The 26,499-nt window shown below is 45.2% G+C and overlaps 3 protein-coding genes across 3 annotated transcripts in view; all 3 read left to right on the top strand.

The window, feature by feature from the left end:
* The window catches only part of LOC115548650 (sodium channel protein type 4 subunit alpha B), a 35,555-nt gene extending 27,800 nt beyond the window's left edge, over window positions 1-7,755 (top strand). The window contains exons 19-27 of the mRNA XM_030363419.1: window positions 54-227; window positions 2,378-2,500; window positions 3,004-3,276; window positions 3,785-3,838; window positions 3,954-4,091; window positions 4,462-4,566; window positions 5,250-5,520; window positions 5,998-7,125; window positions 7,709-7,755. Of these exons, the coding sequence (XP_030219279.1) occupies window positions 54-227; window positions 2,378-2,500; window positions 3,004-3,276; window positions 3,785-3,838; window positions 3,954-4,091; window positions 4,462-4,566; window positions 5,250-5,520; window positions 5,998-7,125; window positions 7,709-7,755 (2,313 nt within the window). The remainder of the gene's footprint in view (window positions 1-53; window positions 228-2,377; window positions 2,501-3,003; window positions 3,277-3,784; window positions 3,839-3,953; window positions 4,092-4,461; window positions 4,567-5,249; window positions 5,521-5,997; window positions 7,126-7,708) is intronic.
* A 4,223-nt stretch (window positions 7,756-11,978) lies between these two features.
* LOC115548649 (zinc finger protein 850) lies at window positions 11,979-23,330 on the top strand. Its single transcript, XM_030363418.1, has 15 exons — window positions 11,979-12,116; window positions 12,318-12,523; window positions 12,627-12,719; window positions 12,857-12,931; window positions 13,825-13,935; window positions 14,234-14,357; window positions 14,643-16,106; window positions 16,194-16,343; window positions 17,510-17,542; window positions 18,531-18,733; window positions 19,056-19,148; window positions 19,402-19,497; window positions 20,002-20,112; window positions 20,390-20,519; window positions 20,614-23,330. Exons 1-15 carry the CDS (start codon window positions 12,113-12,115, stop codon window positions 22,491-22,493), a joined length of 4,773 nt encoding a protein of 1,590 aa, XP_030219278.1. The 5' UTR covers window positions 11,979-12,112; the 3' UTR covers window positions 22,494-23,330.
* A 2,952-nt stretch (window positions 23,331-26,282) lies between these two features.
* The window catches only part of col6a1 (collagen, type VI, alpha 1), a 28,624-nt gene continuing 28,407 nt past the window's right edge, over window positions 26,283-26,499 (top strand). The window contains exon 1 of the mRNA XM_030363234.1: window positions 26,283-26,499. This exon is cut by the window's right edge and continues 69 nt beyond it. Coding sequence (XP_030219094.1) covers window positions 26,487-26,499 — 13 coding nt within the window. The 5' untranslated portion in view covers window positions 26,283-26,486.

The following is a 26,499-nucleotide window of genomic DNA, read 5'->3' as shown; positions in this document are numbered from 1 at the left end:
TTGCTTCCATGATCTTCATACTTCCTAAACTCTTCTTTCTGGTTGCCCTCCAGGCTTTTGAAGACATCTACATCGAGAAGAGGAAGGTGGTGAAGGTGGTACTGGAGTACGCTGACAAGGTGTTCTCCTACATCTTTGTGCTGGAGATGTTCCTGAAGTGGATCGCCTACGGGTTCAAGAAGTACTTCACCAACTACTGGTGCTGGCTGGACTTCCTCATTGTGGATGTGAGTGTGTTTTCAGATCTGTATTTACAATAGATGGAACCATGCATAATCTCGAAACTTTGAATTAGGCTCACTCTGAAATCTTGTCTGACCTTGAGACAAAAAACATCACAAACAGGCCTTAACAATCAATTAACAATTAAAATAGAACCTATAATTAATTAACAATTATTTGGCAAAATAACAAGGCCTTTTAAATGTTCACCAAAATAACAAAATAATTGGAAGATATTTGGGAGTTGTATCAGAATACTTATGCTTTCTTATGTATCTCTCTCTCTGTCTCTCGATCTCTCTCCCTGTCTTTCTCTGTCTTTCTCTGTCTTTCTCTTTCTCTCACTCTCTTATTTTCTCTGTCTCTCTCTCTCTCTTTCTCCCCTGCTCTCTCTCTCTCTCTCTCTCTCTCTCTCTCTCTCTCTCTCTCTCTCTCTCTCTCTCTCTCTCTCTCTCTCTCTCTCTCTCTCTCTCTCTCTCTCTCTCTCTCTCTCTCTCTCTCTCTCTCTCTCTCTCTCTTCAGATGTCTGTCTCTTCTATTTATTAATTCTAGATCAATTTCAAAGTCCAAATAGATGCAAAACATTTAGTCGGCTCTTATTGTCTCCTTTATTTGGGGTGGGGGGGGGGCTTCCTGGTGTATAATGTACATTGGTCGGAAAGGCGGTTGGAGTTAGTGTTGGGTTGGAGCCCCATGGCCTGACTTGACCCCTTGTGATTTCACCTGCTGTTGTACAGATCGCCAGCGATCGCTCTATTGTTAGGGTAAGTTCTAGTTAGTTCACCATCAGGTGAGTATGTACCCCAGGGAACGGAAACTCGCATCCGCATCACAAATGCTTCTGTGTTTCCTCACTTGTAAAACCAAAAAGTGCTTTTTGTTGCGATATCAAAAGCCGAGTGTGACGTTCAAATTCAAATTCCCTTTTTCGATCAATGGATGTTGATTTATTTCAAAATAAAGGAAAGCAGGAATTGGCTTTTATATCAAATGCAAATGCACTGCCATGTATCGTATGGTTTATCTACAGAAGATCTGTCTGAGGTTTTTCCATTAAAATTATACCAGCTGATGTATTGATTGAGGATCTTAGATAAACAAAAATATTTCCTTTAATAATGTGTACACGTTCAACAAGGTCAAGAGTTTTCCAAGGGTACTTTCAAACTTACTTTTTGGAACTTAATTGGAAAGTGATTTTTCCTCTCAAGATTCCACTCAGGAATTTCATGTTATTTGATTGTAATTTTGGTACTTTCTCAGAGCCGAAGAAACCTGTTGTTTATTTAGATAATCTTCTATAGATATTATGATCAGACCCATCTAAAAATAGACTTTTATAAAGAAACACAGATCTTAGGGACCTTTATTACGTTTTGAATGCGTTATCAGGATGCAAATTGGCAATTCAATTCGGTTCGATTAAAGATTTGTTTAAATTCTTTATAAAACCTCACTCTATTTGTTATATATGCACATTCTTTATATACATATGCATATATAGTGTACATAAATTACACATACTTGTCTGTCATTTGTCATCGTCAGTCATAACCTCATACTGTATGTATCTGCTCTCTCATTGACACTTCCATTCATTTTCTCAAACATAATTAACTTCCATACAATGGCCATCTAACATAGCTCCCATCATGGGCATTTCAACAGCGGAATAACATTCTGTTTTGTCTGTTTTGGATGTAGAATAGAGTGGAAGTTTAAAGATTTTATAAACTCACAACAAACCAAAAAACTAAAAGTATAACCTAATTTTGTTCCTTACTGTGGAATGTCCCAAAATACCACATGCCAAAAAAATCCCCCCAAAACAACTAAACTATGGCTGCTGAACTGTGTTCTTCTTAATTTTTATGATATATTTTATAAAAGTATTATTTTGATTAAATAATAATATTATGTAAATTAAAATCGAAATTTATTTGTTGTGTTTTAAAATAAGTGCTTTTCAAAAGTAAATTCTTCAGCATAAACTGTAATGAGGGAGAAAAAATCCAAACCTTATTGACATCGTGCAAATCTCTGTTTGTTCTCTGCCTGTCCTCAAGAGTTTCTAGGTCAATCGGAAGTCCGCTCAGAGGCGGTACACTTCACCCATATGAGCGATGCATTCTGACAGTGTGCACTCTGTCTCTAGGTGTCTCTGATCAGCCTGGTGGCCAACTCTCTGGGTTATTCCGACTTCGCTGCCATCAAGTCTCTCCGAACGCTGCGGGCGTTAAGACCCCTCCGAGCCCTGTCCAGGTTCGAAGGCATGCGGGTAAGACACACAAGAATTCACGTTCACATTCTCAAAATTCACAAATTCACTTCCTCACATTCAGATTCACCCATTCATACGCACCCTTCTTCACATTCAGATTCACCCATTCACAAATTCACAACCACACATGCACATCACAAATTCACACATTCACACCAATGCAAGGGAACAACCCTCTCACCGGGACCGAATAAGGTGCCTTGCTCAAAGACACCTCAATACTTAATTTCTTTCAAACGTCTTACTTTTACCATTATTCTTTTCATGTTATTGAACCATTATCTCTGTTTGCCTCTGTTATCCCTATGTAGTCATTAAGCATTATATCCAATGCTATTCACAGTGATTTTAGCCTCAGGTCATCAAGGAGTAGGCAGGGGGCTAGGCTAGACCTCCGGGACACTGGGGATCGAACCCAGTACCATTAAACTGGGAGTCGACCCCCGCAACCTCGTTCTAGAGAAAGCCGGTTGTGACGGACTCCCTGCCCTTGTCCTCAGGTGGTGGTGAACGCCCTGATCGGCGCCATCCCATCCATCATGAACGTGCTGCTGGTGTGCCTGATCTTCTGGCTCATCTTCAGCATCATGGGCGTCAACCTGTTCGCCGGCAAGTTCGGCAAATGCGTGAACCGCACCGGCTTCGTGCACAACGCCTCGGTGGTGAACAACAAGTCGGAGTGCCACGCGCTGAACGACACCCAGTTCTACTGGACCAAGGTGAAGGTCAACTTCGACAACGTGGGGCTGGGATACCTGTCGCTGCTGCAAGTGGTGAGTTCCTCCAGCCGCTGCTGTTCTCTTCAGAAGATGAGTGTTAAGGTTCATTAACTAAACGGCAATTTAGTTCGGTACTATGTTGCCATATCGATAAGTTCCTTGATTGGGATTGACTTCAGTGGAGTTTGAAGACGCACACAATAGATACCTACAGCAAGGGATAAACAGTTGTTGTTATGTTAGGGATCATGTCTTATTTTGTGATAATTACTGACTGTACATTATCACCCCTAGTACATGGCTACTTATTAAAGAAATCAAACATTTGACCCAAAATATTACACAAAACATGTTTCATTGAAATATCAAGTAATATTTGTTCAGCTCATAGTTGTATTTTCACTTCAATTCTACAGTTGGAATAAGGGTCCATAGCGATCAAACAAAGCTGTTTTATAATTAACTTAAAGTCCCTTCAAATATTTTTTTCTTTACTGAAAAGCGATGTTTCAGACATTTTGAAAAATGGTCAAAGATGATTATTTTTCCATTGTGTCTGTAGGCAACATTCAAGGGCTGGATGGAGATCATGCACGCGGCGGTGGACTCCAGAGGAGTGAGTAGCATGAGCAGATCACTCTCTGTATCATGGAGAAGGAGACACCCGGTTGCACTCGGTAATACATGAGCACACATTCAAATCCACTAAGACACACCACCTCTGTCTCCAGGTGGAGGAGCAGCCCATCCGAGAGGTCAACCTCTACATGTACCTCTACTTCGTCATCTTCATCATCTTCGGCTCCTTCTTCACCCTCAACCTCTTCATCGGCGTCATCATCGACAACTTCAACCAGCAGAAGAGAAAGATGAGTACTTTTTGCTATTTTTCAGTTGGCTGTTAGGATATAATTCACCATGACCGTTGTAGTTGTAGCTGACTATGTTGTTTATGGTCTAATAAAGATTAAAGTAAGCAAATATTTATTTAATGTCATAGAGTACATTCAATAATGTACTGGTACACTCACTATGTAAAGCGCTTTGGGCACCTACACCACCAGAGATTGCAGGAAGCTCCCTGAAATTCTGACTACTGGAAGAACTGTGGTACTTATGAAGGGTGTGTGTGTGTGTGTGTGTGTGTGTGTGTGTGTGTGTGTGTGTGTGTGTGTGTGTGTGTGTGTGTGTGTGTGTGTGTGTGTGTGTGTGTGTGTGTGTGTGTGTGTGTGTGAGTACTTAGGGGGACAGGATATCTTCATGACGGAGGAACAGAAGAAGTACTACAACGCTATGAAGAAGCTGGGCTCCAAGAAGCCCCAGAAGCCCATCCCAAGGCCCTCGGTACGACAGACAGACAGACAGACACATCTAGACACAGACGAAACCAGATAGACAGACTGCTCTAGAGACAGACTGAAACAGACAGACACATCTAGAGACAGACTGATACACACAGACACATCTAGAGACAGACTGATACACACAGACACATCTAGAGACAGACTGATACACACAGACACATCTAGACAGTGAAGGAAACTGACAGACCCATCTACAGACAGACGGAAACGGGTTGAGAAACAAACCTCTGAGGTAGAGGTTGAGAAGCAAAGGCATGTGTCCTTTCTATTGACCATTTGGGATTGGAAATACGGGGTCGTCACGCAGACCTGGTCTCAGCGAGAACAAAACGGTTGGAGCTAATAAGGATCTGTGCTTGATTTCCACAGATTTCCTGTTCAAGAAAACCAATTATTATCTCTATATTTCCATACTTCATCTCCACAGATGTCCTAATTTTGTCATTCCAGAACAGCATAAATATCTCTAAGAGATAACTTAACATTCTATCTTTGTATATTTCTGTATTAACTTTACGCTACCGCGTCCTTTTTATTTGACTGGTACCGGGCAATGAAAATAAAGCTGAATCTAACCCTAATGTAACATTGATGATCCACTCTGTGCTGCCCTGTGGGGGTTCAACTCAACGTTTTCCTTACTTCCCTCCGTCCACATCGCAGAACTTTGTGCAGGCCTTCTTGTTCGACCTGGTGGCCAAGCAGGCGTTCGACATCATCATCATGATGCTGATCATCGTCAACATGGTGACCATGATGGTGGAGACGGACGAGCAGTCGGAGCGCATGGAGTCAGTGCTCAACAAGATCAACCTGGTGTTCATCGTGCTCTTCACCACCGAATGCCTCATCAAGATCCTGGCACTGCGCTGCTACTTCTTCACCATCGGCTGGAACATCTTCGACTTTGTGGTGATCATCCTCTCCATCGTGGGTAGGTGCCCACCGTGTGTGGATGTGGACGGTCGTAGAGGTGCTGATGTCAGGGTTTGATACAGCACAAGTTAGCCCCCTCCCTCTGGAGCTCTCTCTTCTTACAGATACATGACTCCTCCTCTCTCCTGACTTTAAAGACGGCACTTGAAAAGAACCTTTCTTAAATTGCTCTCCTCCTGAAAGGTTTTAACTTGACTTTATTATTGTTATGCTTGTTGGTTTGTTTTAAGTTTGTATTTTATGTCAAATCATATAGCCTCCCCCCTTTGTCCCCATCTTGGACGTCTTTCCTCTACACTGACCATTTATGTCTTTAACTCTTTAGTTATATCATCAATATAAACTGTGAAACCGAATTTTAATTAAATTTAATGTAATCTATTATCAATTAAAATCAACAGTAGCCTTTCAGACACCATCTTCAGTCTCAAATGAAGTGCTTGTAAACGCTCATAACCCTGACCTCTCATCCCAGGGATCGTCCTCGCCGACATCATCGAGAAGTACTTTGTCTCCCCTACGCTGTTCCGCGTGATCCGCCTGGCTCGGATCGGCCGGGTGCTGCGGCTGATCCGCGGCGCCAAGGGCATCCGGACGCTGCTCTTTGCCTTAATGATGTCCATGCCGGCGCTGTTCAACATCGGCCTGCTGCTCTTCCTCGTCATGTTCATCTACGCCATCTTCGGCATGGCCAACTTCGCCTACGTCAAGAAGCAGGACGGCATCGACGACATGTTCAACTTCGAGACGTTCGGCAACAGCATGATCTGCCTGTTCCAGATCAGCACGTCGGCGGGCTGGGACAACCTGCTGAGCCCCATCATGGCATCGCCGCCCGACGAGTGCGACACGGCCTTCGTCAACACGGGCACCAACGCCAAGGGCAACTGCGGCAGCCCGTCCATGGGCATCGCCTTCTTCGTCAGCTACATCATCATCTCCTTCCTGATCGTGGTCAACATGTACATCGCCATCATCCTGGAGAACTTCAGCGTGGCCACGGAGGAGAGCACGGAGCCGCTGAGCGAGGACGACTTTGAGATGTTCTACGAGGTGTGGGAGAAGTTCGACCAGGAGGCCACGCAGTTCATCGAGTTCTCGGCGCTGTCCAGCTTCGCCGACACGCTGTCGGAGCCGCTGCGCATCCCCAAGCCCAACAAGATCAAGCTGATCAGCATGGACCTGCCCATGGTGACGGGCGACAAGATCCACTGCCTGGACATCCTGTTCGCCTTCACCAAGCGCGTGCTGGGCGAGACGGGCGAGATGGACGCGCTCAAGCAGCAGATGGAGGACAAGTTCATGATCTCCAACCCGTCCAAGATCTCGTACGAGCCCATCACGTCCACGCTGCGCCGCAAGCAGGAGGACGTGTCGGCCGCCGTCGTCCAGCGCTGCTTCCGCCGCCACCTGGTGCGGCGGCAGGTGAAGCAGGCGTCCTTCCTGTACCGCCAGCTGAGCGGCGCCGGCGGCCGACGACGCGGCGCCGGCGCCGGGGCCGGGGGGGAGCAGGGGGAGGACCCGGAGCGCGCTCCCGAGAGCGAGGGGCTCATCGCGTCCATGATCCGGGAGAACTACGGGCCGCCGGGGGAGGAGGTGGTCTGTGCGGAGGAGGAGGGGGAGGGGCGGGAGGGGGAGGGGGAGGGGCGGGAGGGGGAGGGGCGGGAGGGGGAAGGGACATCGTCGATGACGTCGCTGTCGACGTCCTCGCCACCGTCGTACGACAGCGTGACCCGGGTGGCGGCCGGCGGCGGGGAACTGTGCGAGGCCGCGGGGTCGATGGCCGACGCGTCCGTCCAGCGGTATGAAGAGACGTTTCTATGAGGCTGGCGCGCCTGTGTGTGTGGAGGAGAGTGTGTGTTAGTGTGTGTGGGTCGAGGTTGTTTGGATTCTCTGCTTTGTATTTGTATATTATATTTTGTTATATATAATATATAGCAAACTGAACAAAAAAATCTTCATGGCGGGCGAAAAGATATTGACCCTTTTCATATCAGAAGTTGTCATAAAAATCAACTTTTTTCTAAATGTATAAAGATAGCCTCTGTATCCTTTGAACAATCATGATGCTAAAGACCTACACATACTTTCCTATAGCAATCACTTTGAGGTATGTTTTCTTGACTCAATTATTGTTCGAATATACACATTTGGCAACTGTTTTTGTCGTTTATTGTTCATGACAGGTAACCGCAGGAAAGACTTTGCATACAGCACATCCACGTTTGACTGAACATATATCCCATGATGAAGCAAATCTGCACAATAAGGGTACATTATCGAACATTAAATACCCACAATTTGTCAATGGGCATGTATACTTTTCTATTAACATTGTTACAGTGGAGTACGATGGGTAACTAATTGCTAATGACAGGGCACAGGGCACATTCTTGAACATCAAATCCTATTGTTGGATAGTATATATATTTTTAGGAAATTATTTTATTTATGAAATTATCCAGGTTTTTTTCCTTCATATGCAGCACCCAATTTTCCCCGTACAGTCAAAGTTGAATCTGCATATTGCTACTAGAAATAAGTAAATGCTAAACTAGCTTCTGTGCTAACAAAGAGAGTTGTATGAATATTTAATACATTACATGTTGGTTGACAAAAAGGTTGGATCAAAGGAGAATCATTGCTGCAGGAGATCGGAGACCTAATGTTTACCTCAAGCTTACAATCAATAAATATGCACAATCCAAGCAAAAGGATCTATAGATAGTTTTGCTGGTATTTGAATCATCATCTCTTTTTTCTCTGGCATGTCTCCCCCATAAAAGCTTGGTGTTATTTTTTTCAAGGGCTTACATCATTAACTTATCTTCTAAATCAGTTTTCTTAATTGAAAAATTAGCAAGAATTTATTTTATTTGAAGGAACTACCAAATAATTAGTTACTAATATTGGTAAGTATTTGCATGTTTTGAAAGAATGTACAAATATTTTCTTAATTTATATTAAACTTTGCAATTAGAAGTTAAGATGATAGGTAAAAATCACAGTTTATCGATGTGACACAGCAGAATTTCACAACATTTACTCTGTTTCCATTTAGTTAAAGATTGAAAACCCTGAAAGAATACCTAGTTCATGAAGGTTGATGAAGGGCTGTATATGCAAACAATCACAGAATCATGTGCCTGGTTTTAATTCCATTCTGCACAGTTAATTTATTATGGATTTCCCTCATGACTGTTGGATTGAAATTGGTCATGGATATGGATTGGGATAGCATGAGTGAACTATGCAAGCACCTTGTGTAGAGCGGGCTTGCAAAAGAGAATGTATATAAAACACAATGTATTTGTAACTATTTCTTTTTTCTATGTATTTATATTTGAGGATCATTTTGAAAAATGCACATATGGAAAATACCCAGAGTTATAAAAAAGGATATGTATACATACATTTTATATAAAAGACTGAAATGTACCTCATTGTCTGAATTACAATATTTTTATCATACAAGGTATTCAAAGTCAAAATGTTTCATCATTGGATAACATTCTCTCAAAATACTCGAACAACACCCTTAACAGTAAACAACATCACAGTTCAAACACAGAGGATGAGTTGTCTAAAATATGCTTCAAAGCATGTTCGACAAGACAAAAAAAGTGACCAACTGCACATTGTGTGCTTGGCAGGCTGGTTTGACCTCATTCTACAGCAGGACTCTGTTAAAAGCCCTTCTGCCTACATTTGTATTTAAAAACACAGGGCAGATGTGCTCCAACCTCCCTGGCTCCCACCGCCTGGCGCCCTCTAAAGCTCTCATTTGTTTATTATTTTACACATGGACTTTTAGCTAAATTATAATATATGATAAATTATATATGTTAGAAATGTTTGTATATGTATACATGTGTATATACATGTATACATATACATATACATATATATATATATATATATATATATATATATATATATATATATATATATATATAGACATCTGCACATCTTTTTTTAAGTATAGACATATGCACATCTTTTATCAATCTATTAATTATTATGGAATAACAAAATTAAGTTATGTATATATTACGATATATATATTATTATTATTATTTTGGGGATGTCTTTGATGATGTAAACATTTATGAATTTAGAAAGTCTTAAAAATTTAGAAACAAATTCGTTTTTTGTTTCAAAGTAGTATGCACTCGTTGTTATAATTCTGTTTGTGTTCTTCCCAGTGTGTTGTTTGTCAAAGTCAGCTAACCCCGCTTAGATTTTTGTCGAGCACTTCCACGTCCTCGCTTAGAAAAAAATACTACATCAAGGGTGCCAATTTGGATTTATCGCCAGAGAGATTTCCTCTCTGGTTGCCGTGGTGATCAAATCCGACTCTGACCAGCTGGGATACAGGGATAATCTGTGTGTACAAAAAAAATCACTTGTTTTAATTACAAGCTCACAGACATACAAACGCACGCACTTTCACTGTCCCTCTCTCTCCCTATCTCTCTCTCTCTCTCTCTCTCTCTCTCTCTCTCTCTCTCTCTCTCTCTCTCTCTTCTTTCTCTCTCTCTCTCTCCCTGTCTTTCTCTGTCTTTCTCTGTCTTTCTCTTTCTCTCTCTCTCTTACTCTCTCCCTATCTCTCTCTCTCTCTCTCTCTCTCTCTCTCTCTCTCTCTCTCTCTCTCTCTCTCTCTCTCTCTCTCTCTCTCTCTCTCTCTCTCTCTCTCTCTCTCTCTCTCTCTCTCTCACTCTGTCTGTCATTCTCTCTCTCCTTGTGGTTGTTCTCTCTCTCTCTCTCTCTCTATCTCTCTCTCTTACTCTCTCTCTCTTTCTTACTCTCGGTCTGTCTCTATTTGTCTCTCCCTTTCTTTCTCTCATTCTCTCCCCTCGGGCTCCTCTCCCTGCCTGTTTCTATATCTCTCTTTTTCTCTGACTTCTCTCTATCTCTCTGGCTCGTTCACACTCTACCTTTTGTATATTGGTTACACAAAAACACGTTCTATGCATACGGGCAAACAGCAATTCTGGGTCCCATTCTGGGCCCACAGCCAACAGTCCCGTTACATAGACACACTCCCAGACCAGCACCCACACAGGTGTGGACATCGCACATGCAACAAAAATAATCCATCCACATGATGCAGACAGTATATTTGCTTTGAATTTCAGTTTTATTCTTCCCATGAAATGCCACAGAAAAACTAACTGACAAATTTGACAGATATCTGGCACAGATTAAAAGCTTAATCAGAAAGGAAAAAAAAAGGTTTTTATTAAAAGGGCACAATTTATGATTACTAAAGTGCAACGTAACCTATAGGAAAAACATTGCAATGTCAATTCAAGCGATACTTTAAAGGTCAGAGGCAAAAGCAAAGGCTTTAAATGAATTGCATGTTCAAAGTATGCCATTGAATACCATTTGTTAAATTCATAATCTATAGCTACATGATCATCAGAATCAATTTCAGAGATGATTGTGAAAGATATTATGATGTGTTTTACAACTATAATGTTTGATGGATTGATAGACGAACGAATGGACAGACGAACGAATGAATGGATGGATGTTGCTCATCACTATTGATCTAATTATGACACTAATCTCATCACTGCATCATTTGTCTGTATCAGACAGACATGGGTTCACTTCGACAAGACAGCCACTGCTACCTTGAGGGAGCGTGTGCGTTTATAAATGAGCCACGGGAGACCAATTATTGCTCATGTTTGACAGAACATACTCAACCTGTTTGGCCTAGAGAGGAGAAGATGAAAATATGCAAAGATGAAAAGACACAAATTGTACTTCACATCAAGGCTAACTCATGTTGTGAAACAGGGTAGACTATGGACATTGCGGTTCGAACACAGCAGCTGGGGAAGGAGCAGAGGTTGTCCAACTGATGTTGACAACACTACATGCACGCCATCACAACTTTCTCTAAATGTTATACTTCTCAGGCCTACAGGGAATACCAGCTCGACTCCAGATTGTCCCACTCTTCTGTACATAATTATGTGTTTGCAGGGGACAATATGTTCCCAAGGCTCACACTGTCTGATTTGAATTTACTATTATTGCGTTTTGCAAAATAAAAAATATTTTGAAATGCATTCATTAATAACATGACATCACTGATTAGCAGCCTGTATAAGCGGTAAAACAGTGTCTGATTTGTATTTACTATTATTACTATTTTTCAAAACAAAGACTATTTTGAAATGCATTCATTAGTAACAATGACATCACTGATTAGCAGCCTAAGTGGTATGACATGTCTTAATAATGAACAATTTGTAATGCTTCCTATTTAGTGTTTCTATAAGTAACACACAGGCCTACTGTTATATGTTTTATAGTGTTCCTCAATCTAAAGGATGAATTGATTATATTTTGGATGAAATCATATACATTGATATTGGTTGTAGACACTAGATGGCGATAGCGATACGCCAATATAAATCGACTCCAGCGTTCAAATAAGAGAAGAAGAGGAAAAAAGATAACAATAGGAATTTCAGGAGGGAATTCTTTTTCAGCTGAGCGTAACTTTTTCTTTTTACAATTAAAAGAACAACACAATCAGCTTATAGATAAACGTTCCCTACTGGAACAGCATGGGTATGTATTTCTGCATAGCGTGCCTTCTAATTCTGCCTTGCATAGATTGATACATAAACCACAAAGTTGTCCTAATAAAACCACTAGGTTTTGCACAACCTTCATCAAGCGAGGCTCAGAGTTAAATACACTAACCCTTTGTCCTAGAACACCCACACAGCGTCCAGTGACCTTATAATAGCCCTAATGCTTGTCCCACAGAGGGTCCCATGATATCCGTCTCGTCTATGAGTCTCCTGGTACCCCCACTGCGGCTGATGTCGGCTCTGATGTGGGAAGTGGTCCGTCAGAGGAACGTCCGTCAATATGGGAGAGTTGTTGAGTTTGTGTATCTGGTCACTGAAGCAATTCCGGATATTTGGACCGAAAGACAGACTCAACTTCTCATCCTGGCTTTAAGGGCAAAGGTAAGAGGGGATGGCACTGACTGCTGGCGATTAAGTTCTGCTTTATGTGGTTATAATGTCGATTTCAGATATTGGATAATACATTTCAAGTTTCGGTATCTAGGTTATTCTGGTGAAGTTGCATTCGGAGCAGGCAGAAGATCTCAGCAGTGTTGAAGCACATCTGCAAAGACTCAGATCTTCTCCCAGTGAACAGGTGAAGCAAACTCTCTTTCTCTCGACCCCTGGATAGGGTAAGGTGACATATTATACCACCAGGTGTGAGTGTGATTATTTGTATAATATGTCATCTTTAAGGAAAGCTATAAGCTCTGTGTGTCTGTGACTTTACAGGCTCCGGAGGCGAACTTTGCGAAGCTAGTTCAAAGGCTGATAGAGGACCCAGAGAGAAGAAGGCATTTCTACAAGGTATAAACATGTACTTTATCTTACAATAGAGGAGTGTGTTAGTGCTAGTCTATTGCGGTTGTGTGTGTGTGTGTGTGTGTGTGTGTGTGTGTGTGTGTGTGTGTGTGTGTGTGTGTGTGTGTGTGTACACACAAGTACAATGTTTGGTCCACTTTATTCCAAATGGCTGTGTGCCTATTAGTCAACTGTTGTGTGGATGCAGGTGTGTGTACTGTACAACGTTTTGTCCATTGTTTGCTCAATGCAATGTGAATCTCTGCTCTACGCTTATCTGGAGGTGTTGAATGTTTGGGTTGCTGCATGATTACTTTACCGCACCGTTGTTACGAAAAGAGATATGAACCGCAAGGCAAAGCTCTCGATCTACCGGTCGATCTTCGTTCCTATCCTCACCTATGGTCATGAGGGTTGGGTGATGACTGAAAGGACGAGATCGCGGGTACAAGCGGCCGAGATGAGTTTTCTCAGAAGGGTGGCTGGCGTCTCCCTTAGGGATAGGGTGAGAAGCTCAGCCATCCGTGAGGAACTCGGATTAGAGCCGCTGCTCCTTTACTTAGAAAGGAGTCAGCTGAGGTGGTTCGGGCATCTGGTAAGGATGCCCACTGTGCGCCTCCCTTGGGAGGTGTTTCAGGCACGTCCAGTGGGGAGGAGACCTCGGGGAAGACCCAGGACTAGGTGGAGAGATTATATCTAAACACTGGCCTGGGAACGCCTCGGGATCCCCCCGTCAGAGCTGGTCAATGTGGCCCGGGAAAGGGAAGTCTGGGGCCCCCTGCTTGAGCTGCTCCCCCCGCGACCCGACCCCGGATAAGCGGATGACGATGAGGATGATGAGGATGATTACTGGTTACTATTAATGCACGCTAGTGATTTGTGGTCCCCTTTTCTGCCAGAACGTGTATCCTGTGGAGTTCGGACCGGACTTTGACTGGGCGCTGGAGGTCCTGCTGTTCCGGTTCTTCACCACACTGGAGGGGCGGACTCCAGTCCCTGACTTCAGAAAGGTCGGAAATCCTGTGAACAACATGATAACTAGATGTGATGTTGTAGTGTCTAGGGTGTTTGGGCTCAAGGGTACTGGGTTTGGACTCCTCATGGTGTCAGTGCAAGGTTCCCTCCGCCCTACCTGGTCCTCGATGACCTGTATCTGAATTCAATGGGAATTGCTTTGGATGAAAGAATCCACTAAATGACTAAATGGTCATGGCATATAGTAGTTCCACTGTTGTGACACATCTAGACAGTTGTGGGAGTTTGGGGATTTAGTCTAACTATGCAGTTCTTTTTTTTTTGTTTACTTAGGCTGCAGTGTGGATTAAAGATGCACCTGCAGGTCTAGCAGAGCACATGTGTGATGAAGACGAACTTAAAGTTCTCCTTAAGAGCAAACTGTGTCATCAGAGATCAGCCGAGATGAGTACAAAAAGTATGTTATCACTTTTGGCTGAATTTATAGTTATATATATGTTTATATACCACTATTTGATCCTATGATCCAACCTTTCAAGCGGCCTTGATTTCCATTCAAGAATTACTACTTTGACGAAAATACACAACGCATTGTCTATACGCACAGATTAGAAATAAGATGAAATCTAACAATACTATTATTACTATTCATTATCTATGTGAATCCTCAGATTGAATGATTCCCCCTTAGTCATGTTGTGAATTAATAAAGTATCTCACTTCCCCCACCCCTCCTTTCCAGCATCCCTGAATCCATCCGAACGGCATCTCCTCAGGACTCTCTCTCTCCCTCCCTCACCGAAACAGACGGACACATCCAACCTCGACCGCTTCAACGCCGAGCAACAAATCTGCTCTGCCAACATCCAAGACACAAGTAGAACAGACACAGAAGTGCCGGCTGAAACTCGACGTCATCCTGTGGAAGAGGAAGCGCCAACCGTCTCCACGGAGGGTCCGTCCAATCGCGGCTCTTCCTCGTCCCAGGGCCTCGTGGCTCCGAGCGCTCTGATCAGTGCGCCCCGGCGGCAGTTCACCCACAAGTGCCGCCGATGCAGGCGTTGCTTCATCCACCGCTATGAGCTGCTGGAGCACCAGAAGATGCACACCGGGGAGCACCCCTACAAGTGCTCCCAGTGTGGGAAGGTCTTCTGGGGGGCCGGCGGCCTCGCTGCCCACCGGCGCACCCGGTGCACCAGGGCGGCCTACCCCTGCGTCAAATGCGTCACCGACTTCAAATCAATCCGGGAGCGGCTCAGGCACAAGTGCGCCAAGGAGAAGCCCCAAACATTTGGGTGTCCCCAGTGCGGGAAAACATTCCAGAGGAGGGGCCTGATGGAGAAGCACCAGCTCACACACACCCAGGCCCGGTGCCTGCAGTGTGGCGAGGCATGCGCGGGGAGGAGTGAGCTAAGAGCACACAAGGTCCGGGTCCACGCGAACACGCACATCTGCGAAAGCTGCGGCAAAGCCTTCAAGGGAAAGCACGAGCTGAAGGCCCACATGCGCTGCCACACTGGGGAGCGGCCCTTCCAGTGCACGTACTGCGGAAAACGATTCTCCACGGGCGGCTACCTGACCGTACACATGCGCATCCACACGGGGGAGAAGCCGTACTTGTGCGCCGACTGCGGGGAGGCCTACAGGTCGGCGGGCCAGCTGCAGAGCCACCGGCGCAGCCACACGGGAGAGAAGCCATACAAGTGCGCGGTGTGCCCCCGGGCGTTCACCAACACGGGCAGCCTGAATCAGCACAAGCGCGTGCACACGGGAGAGCGACCCTTCCAGTGCACGTACTGCGGTAAACAATTCTCCATGCGCGGCAACCTGACCATACACGTGCGCATCCACACGGGGGAGAAGCCGTACTTGTGCGCCGACTGCGGGAAGGCCTTCGGGTCTGCGGGCGACCTGCAGATCCACCGGCGCGTCCACACGGGGGAGAAGCCGCACAAGTGCGCTGTGTGCGCCCGGGCGTTCGTCACCGGGAGCCAGCTGAAAACGCACCAGCGCGTGCACACGAGGGAGCGGCCGTACGTGTGCCTGCTGTGCGGCAAGGGGTTCTCAACGAACGTCGACCTGAAGCAGCACACGCTCAACCACTACGGGGTGCGGCCCTACGCCTGCCAGCTGTGCTCCAAGACATACGTGTGCCTCAAACACCTGAAGAGACACCTGACGACGCACAGTGTCGAGCGAACCGCTTGAGTCTGTTTTAGTTTGGGTGGTTTCGCTCGATGCCTTCGATTGCGACGGTGTTCTTGAGGTTGTGACGTGTTGCCAATGTGTACAGACCGGAGGATCCACACCAGACCACAGCCCTCAAAGTGCTCCGACTGTGGGATTGCCTTCCGCATCGAGGAACCCGCTGACTCGCCACGGGTCACATGCGGCAGCAGTTTTGAGACATCCCTGGAGAAGTTTAACCACTGTTGTCCCAAAGGTGTGGCACACCCCCCTCCCACATCCCTGGAGAAGTTCAGAGACCAGTGCTCCAGGCGGGACCAAAGCCACAACCACGGGGGAAATAAGAAAAACACTGCGGAAATAGCTTCCCAAGTTCGAGAGGCCTGGCAACACGCATGCCAGCACGCGTCCTGGGTTGCGTCTTCACGTGTGGCTCCTGTGGCATGGGTTTCCCTGGGATTGACGGGCCTAAGTATCATCAGCAGGATGACCGAAACAAACCCGAATCTCTGCCAGCCGAGTGCCGGTCAGTGACTGAGAGACGGTCAATGACTGAGAGCCGGTCAGTGACTACGCCGGCAGGCACTGTTCCAAGGCGTTAATGGGCAACCTTCACCTGAAGACACACGGGAAGACCTGTATCTTCCAGTGTTGACTGGAAGTTCTTTGATTGTCTTTTGTTTGTGATTGTTTCTTGAAGCCTTCAATCAAGATTCCAATATGTTGGTGAAGTGAGGATTTAGGTACATAAACAGTCAAGACTTTATTATTTTGGAAATTAATGAATCCATCCCATGTTCCTGAATATTGGTATTATATGATTGCAAAGGGCAAATCATTAAATGTTTTATTTTTGTAATTTCTCAAAATACCTGTTTACTTTTCACCTTCATGTTTGTGGGAACATTTAATAAATAGAGATTTATTTGCAAAGTGTATTGCTTCAACTAATTTTCAAAGGAGGATGCATTGACATGTTTTCTACTGGATAATTGAATCATAAACACCTGATTATAACTTTGCAACAAGGACGGTACAACGTCAAATACCTTCTGTGCCTTTCTCTTAAATTTAGTGATCTTATTTTGACGTTAAATTGAAAGAAAATTATATTTGCATTGTGTCAAGTTATTTCAAAACATTTTTAATAATTCCAGTCAGCTGTTTTCACAAAAATGAACGATACGTTTGATTGGTTAGCTCGGGTTGGCTTGACGGATGCTGGATTCAATTTTAGTAGTGAGAACACGCTAGCGTCGCCCGGGCCGGGCGGTCCTGAGACATAAAACGCTCCCACCACCAATATTACTGCGGGGAACGATGATGACTATCGTTTCAGGAAGAAGTTGGCGCCTGGAGCCATAGCTCATGTTAGCTAGCGCACCCAAAATGCTAACGTGGTAATTGTTACTATTTGCCAAGTTACATCAAGGAAAACACAAATGAACGAAATGGGTATGTATGGGATTGGGATACACGTGTCGTATGCCTTTCTACTGGATATATTCAGCGTACAGGCTGGTCAAGAAGAGCAATTAGCCGAGACGGAATAGGCCTCGACTAATGTCTGGAACGATTGTTGACAATTGTTTAACCAATAAAAGCATCCTAGATTGGAGTGGCCTTCCTCGTAACGCTATCTTAACACGTTGTCCTCATGCAGGAAGCGCTAGTTTGCAAGATTTGAACAGCCTAGTTTACGTTGTTGACAATGTCCATGTAAAAACAACCGTTGCCTCTCTTTTAATATTCGCATCAGTTGGACATAGCAACACAGATCCAAATGTATTGCAATCAAGTATACCATTAGTCGTATGGTCAGCTGCATTCTCATTTAGCTATAGATCTCCTCTCCCCGTCCATTGTCGCGATATCTCTAATACTATCCTGTCCTGCACCTCAGAGTGCAGTGTTGACAGAGCTGACCGCTCCTCCTGAGTTCTGGGCAGGGCGTTGGAAAGCTTTAATTCATGGAGTATGTTACACAGAATAGTGTGTAACTGACCGGTGGCGGGTGCTTTTCATTCTAAATCTAGAAACTGACCCAAATGCCCGATTAATTTATTTTGTGTACGTCAATAACACAAATGTGTTGACACTAATGTTAGTGAGATTACCTACCGTACCTGTAATACAAATATGGCCATACTATTGAGAAATTAACCATTTAGATGGGGGTTCAACGCACAATATTTATATGTGTGTGTGTGTGTGTGTGTATATATATATATATATATATATATATATATATATATATATATATATATATAGAAGGAAGAATCTGGACACAAATGTTTTCTTAAGCCATGCAAAAACATTGGTCCTCCTTGCATTACAAAATTTTACATATTATTTATATTGTACGCGCAGCCTTTGGTCATTCAAGCAAATACCCTGTATGCATGTGTGTTGCATTTGATTGACCCTTGCTTCTTCTCTGTAGAATTCAGCGTCCCATTGTCCTCGCTAGGACTTCTGGTTCCTCCGCTGCGGCTGATGTCAGCAGTGATGTGGGAGGTGGTCCGCCAGAGGAACGTAAAGCACTACCAGAAGCTGGAAGAGTTCGTATCCATGGTAACAGACGCCGTTCCCGAACTCATGAGCAAACGGGAAGGACGGCTGCTGTCTCTGGGCCTGAGAGCCAGGGTAAGGGAATCATATGACTGGGTACTCTTCTTTGGTTGTCAAGGCTGGACGTATGAAACTGAGTAGAATTATGTGCATTTCAAACCAGTTCTGTGCGATAATTGTAAGAAAAGTGAAGAGTTATATTCAATACCCCTTTGTAAACCTAAAAGGTTGTTTGAAAAGTGTAAAGATGAATATGAACATTCACAAGTCAGGGAACCACCCTCTTCATCTATACCTAAACCACACAGCTACTACAAGAAAACTATTGAGCATCGCACAATATCCATAATCCAAACCAGCCTTCATAATTTTCTTATGAACAACCTTTTTCTTCCAGACCACTCTGATGCTGTTGCGTTCAGAGCACCCAGAAGATCTCAAGGCCGTGGAGATCCACCTGGACAGAATACGGTCTTCCTGCATAGAAGAGGTGAATAACTGTCTAGTAACATTCTGCCTAGCTATGATTGCTGCTCTGGAAGCTAAGCAGAGATGGCACCTACGTGGGTGATAGTGGAAGGGGTGCTACATAATGATAGTGGACACACAGACAGACAGAGTATGAGAGGATCATTATTGCTGTTACGTGTTGTTAGGTGCAGGATCATTTAAAAAAATAAAAAATTTAAAAGAAGTTTCCCCTTTTACTGCATTGTGAAGGTAACAGTCTTTTCTTCATTCAGATAAATGACAACATCATTGACGCACCAGAAGCAAACTTCATGAGGCTTGTACAAGGTCTCATCGAGGACAATGACGGAAGGGAACATTTTCTTAAGGTAACTGGAGGAAAACCATGCCCTTATTTTAACTTCAAGGTGACACATAATATCCTCAGGTGCGAGTGTGATAAGCCCTTGCAAGCCGTTCTGAAAATCGACCTCTTCTGACATCACAAGTGGGCGTGTCCAGCTAGAAATATGACGGCTAGATGAGCAATGTATGCTACAGTCCAGATAGGCTGGTAGACTGATCTATCCAGCATACATCTAGGTGGACACACCTACTTGTGATTCAAAATGGCTTGTAATGGCTAATCACACTCAAACCTGGTGGTATAATATGTCACCTTTAATATTCATTAACTGTGTTGGTGGATGATCCTTTAACAAAATAAGATGCTCCTTGCTTAGCGTAACCATTCATATCCCATTAGACCCTTAGATATACTCTCTGCAGATAGGACCTTATAGCAAAAAACACAGGCGAGGCCAACCCCAGTCTCCCCATTGCTGCATGTACCAAAATGTTTACGCAGAGTTAATGTTTACCTCCATTGGCAGAACATCTTTCCGATGGAGTACGGCCCAGACTTTGACACAGCACTTGAGACTCTGGTCTGTGAGTTCTTCATCAGACTGGAGGAGCTGCTTCCAGTCCCAGACTTCAAACAGGTATGACGCCATAGCATCACTGGTTGTCAGGGGGGGGGGGAAGTACTTGCTTACTTGACTCAAGCACTGTGTCTGTGGCAGCTTGTTAAATTTTGAAAATAATGTTTAGATGTGGACTTCTTAATGCGGAACTGTTATCTAATATAAGACCAATGTTTCATACACATGTTTGGAAAAAGGATTGGAGGACTGGTAGGCTCTTATATTACCAACAGGCGTGACAGTTTGACTTGACATTTTTAATCATTAATCACTATTCTTATGCGGTCCCACACAGACAGCCTCCTGGATAGGTGCTGAGCCGTCAGTACTAGAGGAGTACATGCAGTGTGTGTCAAACGGGGATGACCTCAAATTTCTTCTCCAGAGCAAACAATGCCATGGGAAACTGGCAAAAAGTGGAATTGGTAGGCAATAAAAAACACAGTCAATAAACATGATATTGGACAGATTTAAAAAAAAAAGTCTCCTGATTGAATGCGCTGTATCTTCCCCAAACAGCTCAGTTTCATTCAGACGATCTCCTAGTTCCCTCCATGTCTCTGCCGCCCTCGCTGGAGGTCGCCATCACGTCCCACGCCAGCGACGACGAGAACAACCAGGTCCCCCAGATCGTGATGTTCGAGGAAGAGCTGACCACCAACTCCCACGTCGCCTCCACGTCCGCCGACTTCCCCGACTCTCCCAAAGAGCAGGACGCCGTACCGTCCCCTCGGCGGAAGCAGCAGTCGGGGATGCACCAATGTCCCGAGTGCGACAAGTGTTTCAAGCACCACTCGGTCCTCGTCGAGCACCAGCGGGTGCACAGCGGACTGCAGCCCTATAACTGCTCCGAGTGCGGCAGGGCCTTCCGCACTGCCACCCTGCTGGCCGGCCACCGGTTGCGCAAGTGCAAGAATGCGGCCTACCTGTGCATTAAATGCGGGAACAGTTTTCCCACCTCCCTGGAGAAGTTCCGACACCAGTGCCCCAAGCGAGGTCAGAGTTACGAATGCGCTCACTGCGGGAAGAGCTTCCAGAAGTCCAGCAGCCTGAAGGAGCACCTGCTCACACACGTCCAGAGCCGCCTCTTCAAGTGCAGCCACTGTGGCGACGGCTTCCCCGGGATTGGAGAGCTGAAGTACCATCAGCAGGTGGACCACGACAAGCCTTATCAGTGCAAGCAGTGTGGGAAGAGCTTCATCTCCTCCAGGTGTCTGATTAAGCACCAGCAGCGGCACCAAGAGGCCGGCGAGATCCATGGCGGAAAATCCATCAGCGGAAGCAAGCACAGGAAAATCAGCACCTCTCACCGGAGCTCCTCTGGATCCTTGTCCTCTCGGAAGAATGCGGTAAAATCCGCCTACCCACACGCACGGGTCACCCACAACTGTCCGCAGTGTGGGAGGAGCTTCAAGTATCGCTTTGAGTTCCTGGAGCACCAGCGGTTCCACACGGCGGTCAAGCCTTACAAGTGCTCTCAGTGTGGCAAAGCCTTCCGCACCGAGGCCCACCTCTCGGGCCACCGTAAGAGGAAGTGCAAAAACGCCTCTCACATCTGCACAAAGTGCGGCTGCCAGTTCAGGTCCCTTCATGAGCGCGTCAGGCACCAGTGCATGCAGGTGATGACCAAATATGAGTGTTCCCACTGCGGTAAGACCTTCAAGATGGCCCACCTTCTGAGGAACCACCAGATGAGTGAGCATCAGCTGCCCTACAGCCCCAACCACCGCTTCCGGTGCAGGTACTGCGACGTGACCTTCCCCGGCATCAGCGAACTCAAGTACCACCAGAGGGTCGACCACGACAAGCCATATCAGTGTCAGGAGTGCGGCAAGAGCTTCCTCTCCGAGAAGTGCCTGTCCAACCACGAGCAGCGGCACAACGACGACCGACCCGAGAACTGCCCTGTCTGCCGCCGCGGCTTCAGGAACCGCTACGACCTCAAGCAGCACATGCGCACGCACACGGGCGAGCGCCCGTACCAGTGCACCCACTGCTCCCAGTGCTTCTCCACGGCGGGGGGGCTGAAGAGCCACACCAGGGTGCACACGGGGGAGAAGCCGCACGTCTGCCCAGATTGCGGCAAGGCCTTCTCCCAGATGGGCGCCATGCGCACGCACCGGCTCACCCACACCGGGGAGCGACCGTTCAAGTGCGCAGTGTGCGGCAAAGGGTTCACCATGGCGCACAAGGTCACGGTGCACATGCGCGTTCACACCGGGGAGAGGCCGTACGTGTGCTCCCAGTGCGGGAAGGCCTTCTCAGACGGCAGCGTGCTGAAGCAGCACATGCTGAATCACTCTGGCGTCCGGCCGTACCACTGCCAGATCTGTCCCAAGACCTACACCTGCCTGAACCACCTGAGGAGGCATCTCAAGAGCCACTCGAACCCCAACTGACTTTGTTCAATGTTAGCGGAGCATTCGTGAGACTGTGTGGTCTGTTAGACGGTTGGTCAAACCCAACTAGCTGGCTGAACGATGACGGTGGGAAAAGGGCAATGAATGAGATACCGACATATAAACCACAGGCAAGGTCGTATGTCAGATGGTTTTGTGAGATTGACTCGGACCAATGACATAACCACGTCGAGTGGATGCAGAATTTGACTATGGTTACTATTGGTCCTTGAGTTCCTCTTGTGGACTGAATTGGAAAATGGAACGTCAATGGTATTTGGTCTAGGAATATACAAGCCCTCAGAATCAAAGTGTTAGAAAGCCATTCTGTTTCTCATCATTAATCAGGGTTGTTGTTTTTTATAACTGAATCATTCACAATTGCATTTAGAGGTCAAATGACGTTCTAACGATAATAGTCCTAATGATGTGTTTTACTGGCTGCTGTCCATCAACAAGATGGTACTTCATACAGGTTCTGTATGAATTGTGCATGTAGTTGTCCCCACTACATCATAGGAGAAGTCAGTCAGGGTAATACATGCCGGTTAGGATACACTGGGTTCAGATGGACGGATGATAATTAAGAATACAAGTTATTCCCAAGTGAATCAATAAAGAATTAATCTTATTAATGTTATTTTTGCTTTGAAATTGATGAGAATAATACAAATATATTTTTGGAAATAGATTTGAGGATTTTGAATAGTAAGTAACCGAAGTAACAAATGCAGAATGTTTATAGTTCAAAACCATCAGTGGTATTGTTGCTGGATTTTTTTGCTAGCTCTGTTTGATGGGTATGTGTATTCCCAAATAAATTTACATTGTCCTTAATGTGTGTGTCAACAAACGTTTGTGGTTCTTAATTTTACCATATGTCGGAGAGTTTTATCCAATTATGACTTCACTGCTCCAGGGTTTAAATGCCTTGTTCTGTGAGCCAATAGGTCTTTGCTATTTTTTGGACCCTTGCACAAAAAAGTGCGGCATTGGCAACCACAAAAAATAAATAGGTTATAAATGAAGCAATGTTATACTTGGACGTAAAAATAAACCAAGCAATAACGTGTGTCTGCCAATAACGCGTGGATCGTGGCCTACTCATACTCAAAATGTTTGATTAATGCTTACATTTTCCAGTTTACTTGTAAAATACATCCAAGTATTACAATCACATAGCTAGGTTTAATGCTTGCTTTCATGTATCAACGTACAAAAAGTATTTAAAAAAAACTTGATTCGTCCTAGGCCTAAATTGTCGAAACAATGTGTTATGAAATTAGAGAAAATACCAAACAGTAATTAGGATCGGATCCTGAGGGTGTGAGGTCGAGAACGGTTTCTTAAAATATTAATGTTTCTACAACCCTATCGGTTAGGATTCAGCCTCGCTATCTGAACATGGGGAAATTGTGTCGCTAGATGGCAATGTTTGACTCGGTATGTTTTCACAAAGTAAGTTTGGGTGTGGCAAAAAAAAACCAAGAGGTTATGAAGTTGATCTTACGTTTTAGCATTAGTTTTGTTCCATTTTCTATAATTCAACAGACAATTGACCATTTCATATAAAATAATGAATTGTTAAAGATGTTTTCGTTTAATGACCCCTAAGATAAGCTATTTTAAACCTATTGCAAGAGGAGTGGTTGACTTGTGTAATTAAGCACAGACTAAACAAAACCCTTTCTATCTCTATGTTGTCGCTAAAGTACCATAGTGCTGATTGCTGCAGAAAAATATCGGCATGCCATAAAAGGAGACTTTCCTTTGCACTGCTGTGCGAAGGAATGTCCGTAGAAGATGCTATCTTTCGTTTTCTATCAGCCTGCAGAATGGTCCAGGAGACAATCTCTCGGAGACACTATCCACAGGAAATGTATCCTAGTCCATGTCCTGTTGTTAGCTTTGACCGTCAACATTTGGTACCCCAAAGACAAAACCTCAAGCTAGATCATCCTTTGGTGCTGTGCAGAGTAATCATGCCTACACGCCAACTTGAGCATGGGAAACATTTCCCCATGTGCACATTTCCCCGCTGTTCTCCATCCTCCGACCGCTGGCGCTGCGGTCATGTTTCATGTTTCGTTTGGGAACACCAGCCGGTATTAACCAAAGCCCCATTTAGTCCTCTTTCCCACGGACCTTATTACTTTCAAGTTCAACGTTAAATAACTGTATTGAAGCGATAAATAGTGATAATCTCAAAGAGGTATGGATGTGTGAACTATACGGCCCAAAGCCATCCACTAACACCAACATGCACTAGACTTTGGTATAGGCCTACGGGTTGAACACCTTTATGAAGAATGCCCATATAGTAAATTACAGCAGAAACGGTGACATTGAAGGGCGCAGAATGCTGTTTCAAAACCGAATTAGCACCTCCCCCCCCCCCCCCCCCCACACACACACACACACACACACACACACACACACACACACACGCGCGCGCAAACGCGCGCACACGCACGCACACACATGCACACACACACACACACACACACACACACACACACACACACACACACACCAACAGCTGCCAGGAACCAAGCAGATTTACAGTCTGCTAATGAAGTTAGATCACTAGCATATGTCTCTCTTCCATCTCTCTCTCTCTCTCTCTCTCTCTCTCTCTCTCTCTCTCTCTCTCTCTCTCTCTCTCTCTCTCTCTCTCTCTCTCTCTCTCTCTCTCTCTCTCTCTCTCTCTCTCTCTCTCTCTCTCTCTCTCTCTCTCTCGTATTCATGACTTGTTCTTTGTAAAACAGTGACCTCAGTGGAAAATGTGATTTCAGGCCAGACCCTTTCCTACCGGCATACCCCCCCCCACCCCCCACCCCTCAAATGCGAGCGCACGCGAAGCATCAACCCCCATCCACAGTTGAACACCTGCCAAATATATGCAACAAACTTAACGACACGCCTATCGCATTCAGCGCCTCTTTGCCGCGCCACGGCGCCACCCATGTTCAGCCCCATATACTTTCCATGCCGCGTCCAGCGAGTACCTATGAGATCAATGAGCGAAACGCCGCTAGATGGCACTCTGTCTCCTTCGTAGCCCGTCAAAAGCCATAGTTGTTGAACTCAGCCATTGGCCAAGAACATTCATGGCCTATGCAAACCCCCTCTCTCTCCCCCTCTCCTCTGTCTCGCTTTTATGTTCGGCTGGTTGTGTCTGGACACTGAAGTGGACCAGATGCGATCAACCCCCCCCCCCTCTTCCGATGAGATCTAGGAGGGAGAAGAAGTTTACAGAAAGAAAGAAAGGGCAGAATGCGTCATCTGTTAATAATCACGTTGAACAGTGCTGCAGTGTGCGTCGAATTATTAAATCTAAGTCTTCTAGAGTTTATGTTCTGTTCACGTATAAAGAGAGCGAATGGAATAGCGAAAAGAACAGCAGTTCTAAGTTTATTTTCAATATCTCATGCTCATTGATTTATTCGAATGTGTGATGTAGGCTACACGCATTATAGAGGGACATAATGAGCAAAACCTTTAGCAATACATGTCCAAATGGATACAATAAAAACGAAACATACGATTGAGATGCAGATAATTTGTGTGTGTGGGTGTGTATCTGCGTGTGTGTGTGTGTGTGTGTGTGTGTGTGTGTGTGTGTGTGTGTGTGTGTGTGTGTGTGTGTGTGTGTGTGTGTGTGTGTGTACGTGTGCGTGCGTGCGTGTGTGTGCGTGCGTGATTGTGTGCGTGTGTTTGTATTTGTATATTTCGTGTGCGTGTTTTTGCACCAACTTTTTCTTGAGTCGATGCGCGTGCTAGCTCATCCCTAGCAGTACGCGCGTGAGCTCCTCCTCCCCAACCAGGCGTTCTCCGCTCCACTCCTGCGCGCTTCTGAATTCGTTCTCAGGCAAGCGGCAGCGAACTGGATCACCCAAAGTTCGCGAATTTCGCGTAGAGGTGTCTGGTTTGGTCGGAAAGGTTTGGTGCGTTAGTGGGGTTGGGTTTGTCAGTTTATTTCGCGGTTCCATCATGGAGGGTCGCG

Source organism: Gadus morhua, chromosome 8 (assembly GCF_902167405.1).
Source record: "Gadus morhua chromosome 8, gadMor3.0, whole genome shotgun sequence".
NCBI classification, from domain to species: Eukaryota; Metazoa; Chordata; class Actinopteri; order Gadiformes; family Gadidae; genus Gadus; species Gadus morhua.
This window is presented reverse-complemented; position numbering and strand designations above follow the sequence as displayed.

Coding starts and splice junctions, on each gene's coding strand:
- LOC115548649 (XM_030363418.1), top strand. Junction 13,936..14,233: donor CAGTCCCTGACTTCAGAAAG/GTCGGAAATCCT, acceptor TTGTTTACTTAG/GCTGCAGTGTGGATTAAAGA. Junction 19,149..19,401: donor GGTCTTCCTGCATAGAAGAG/GTGAATAACTGT, acceptor TTCTTCATTCAG/ATAAATGACAACATCATTGA.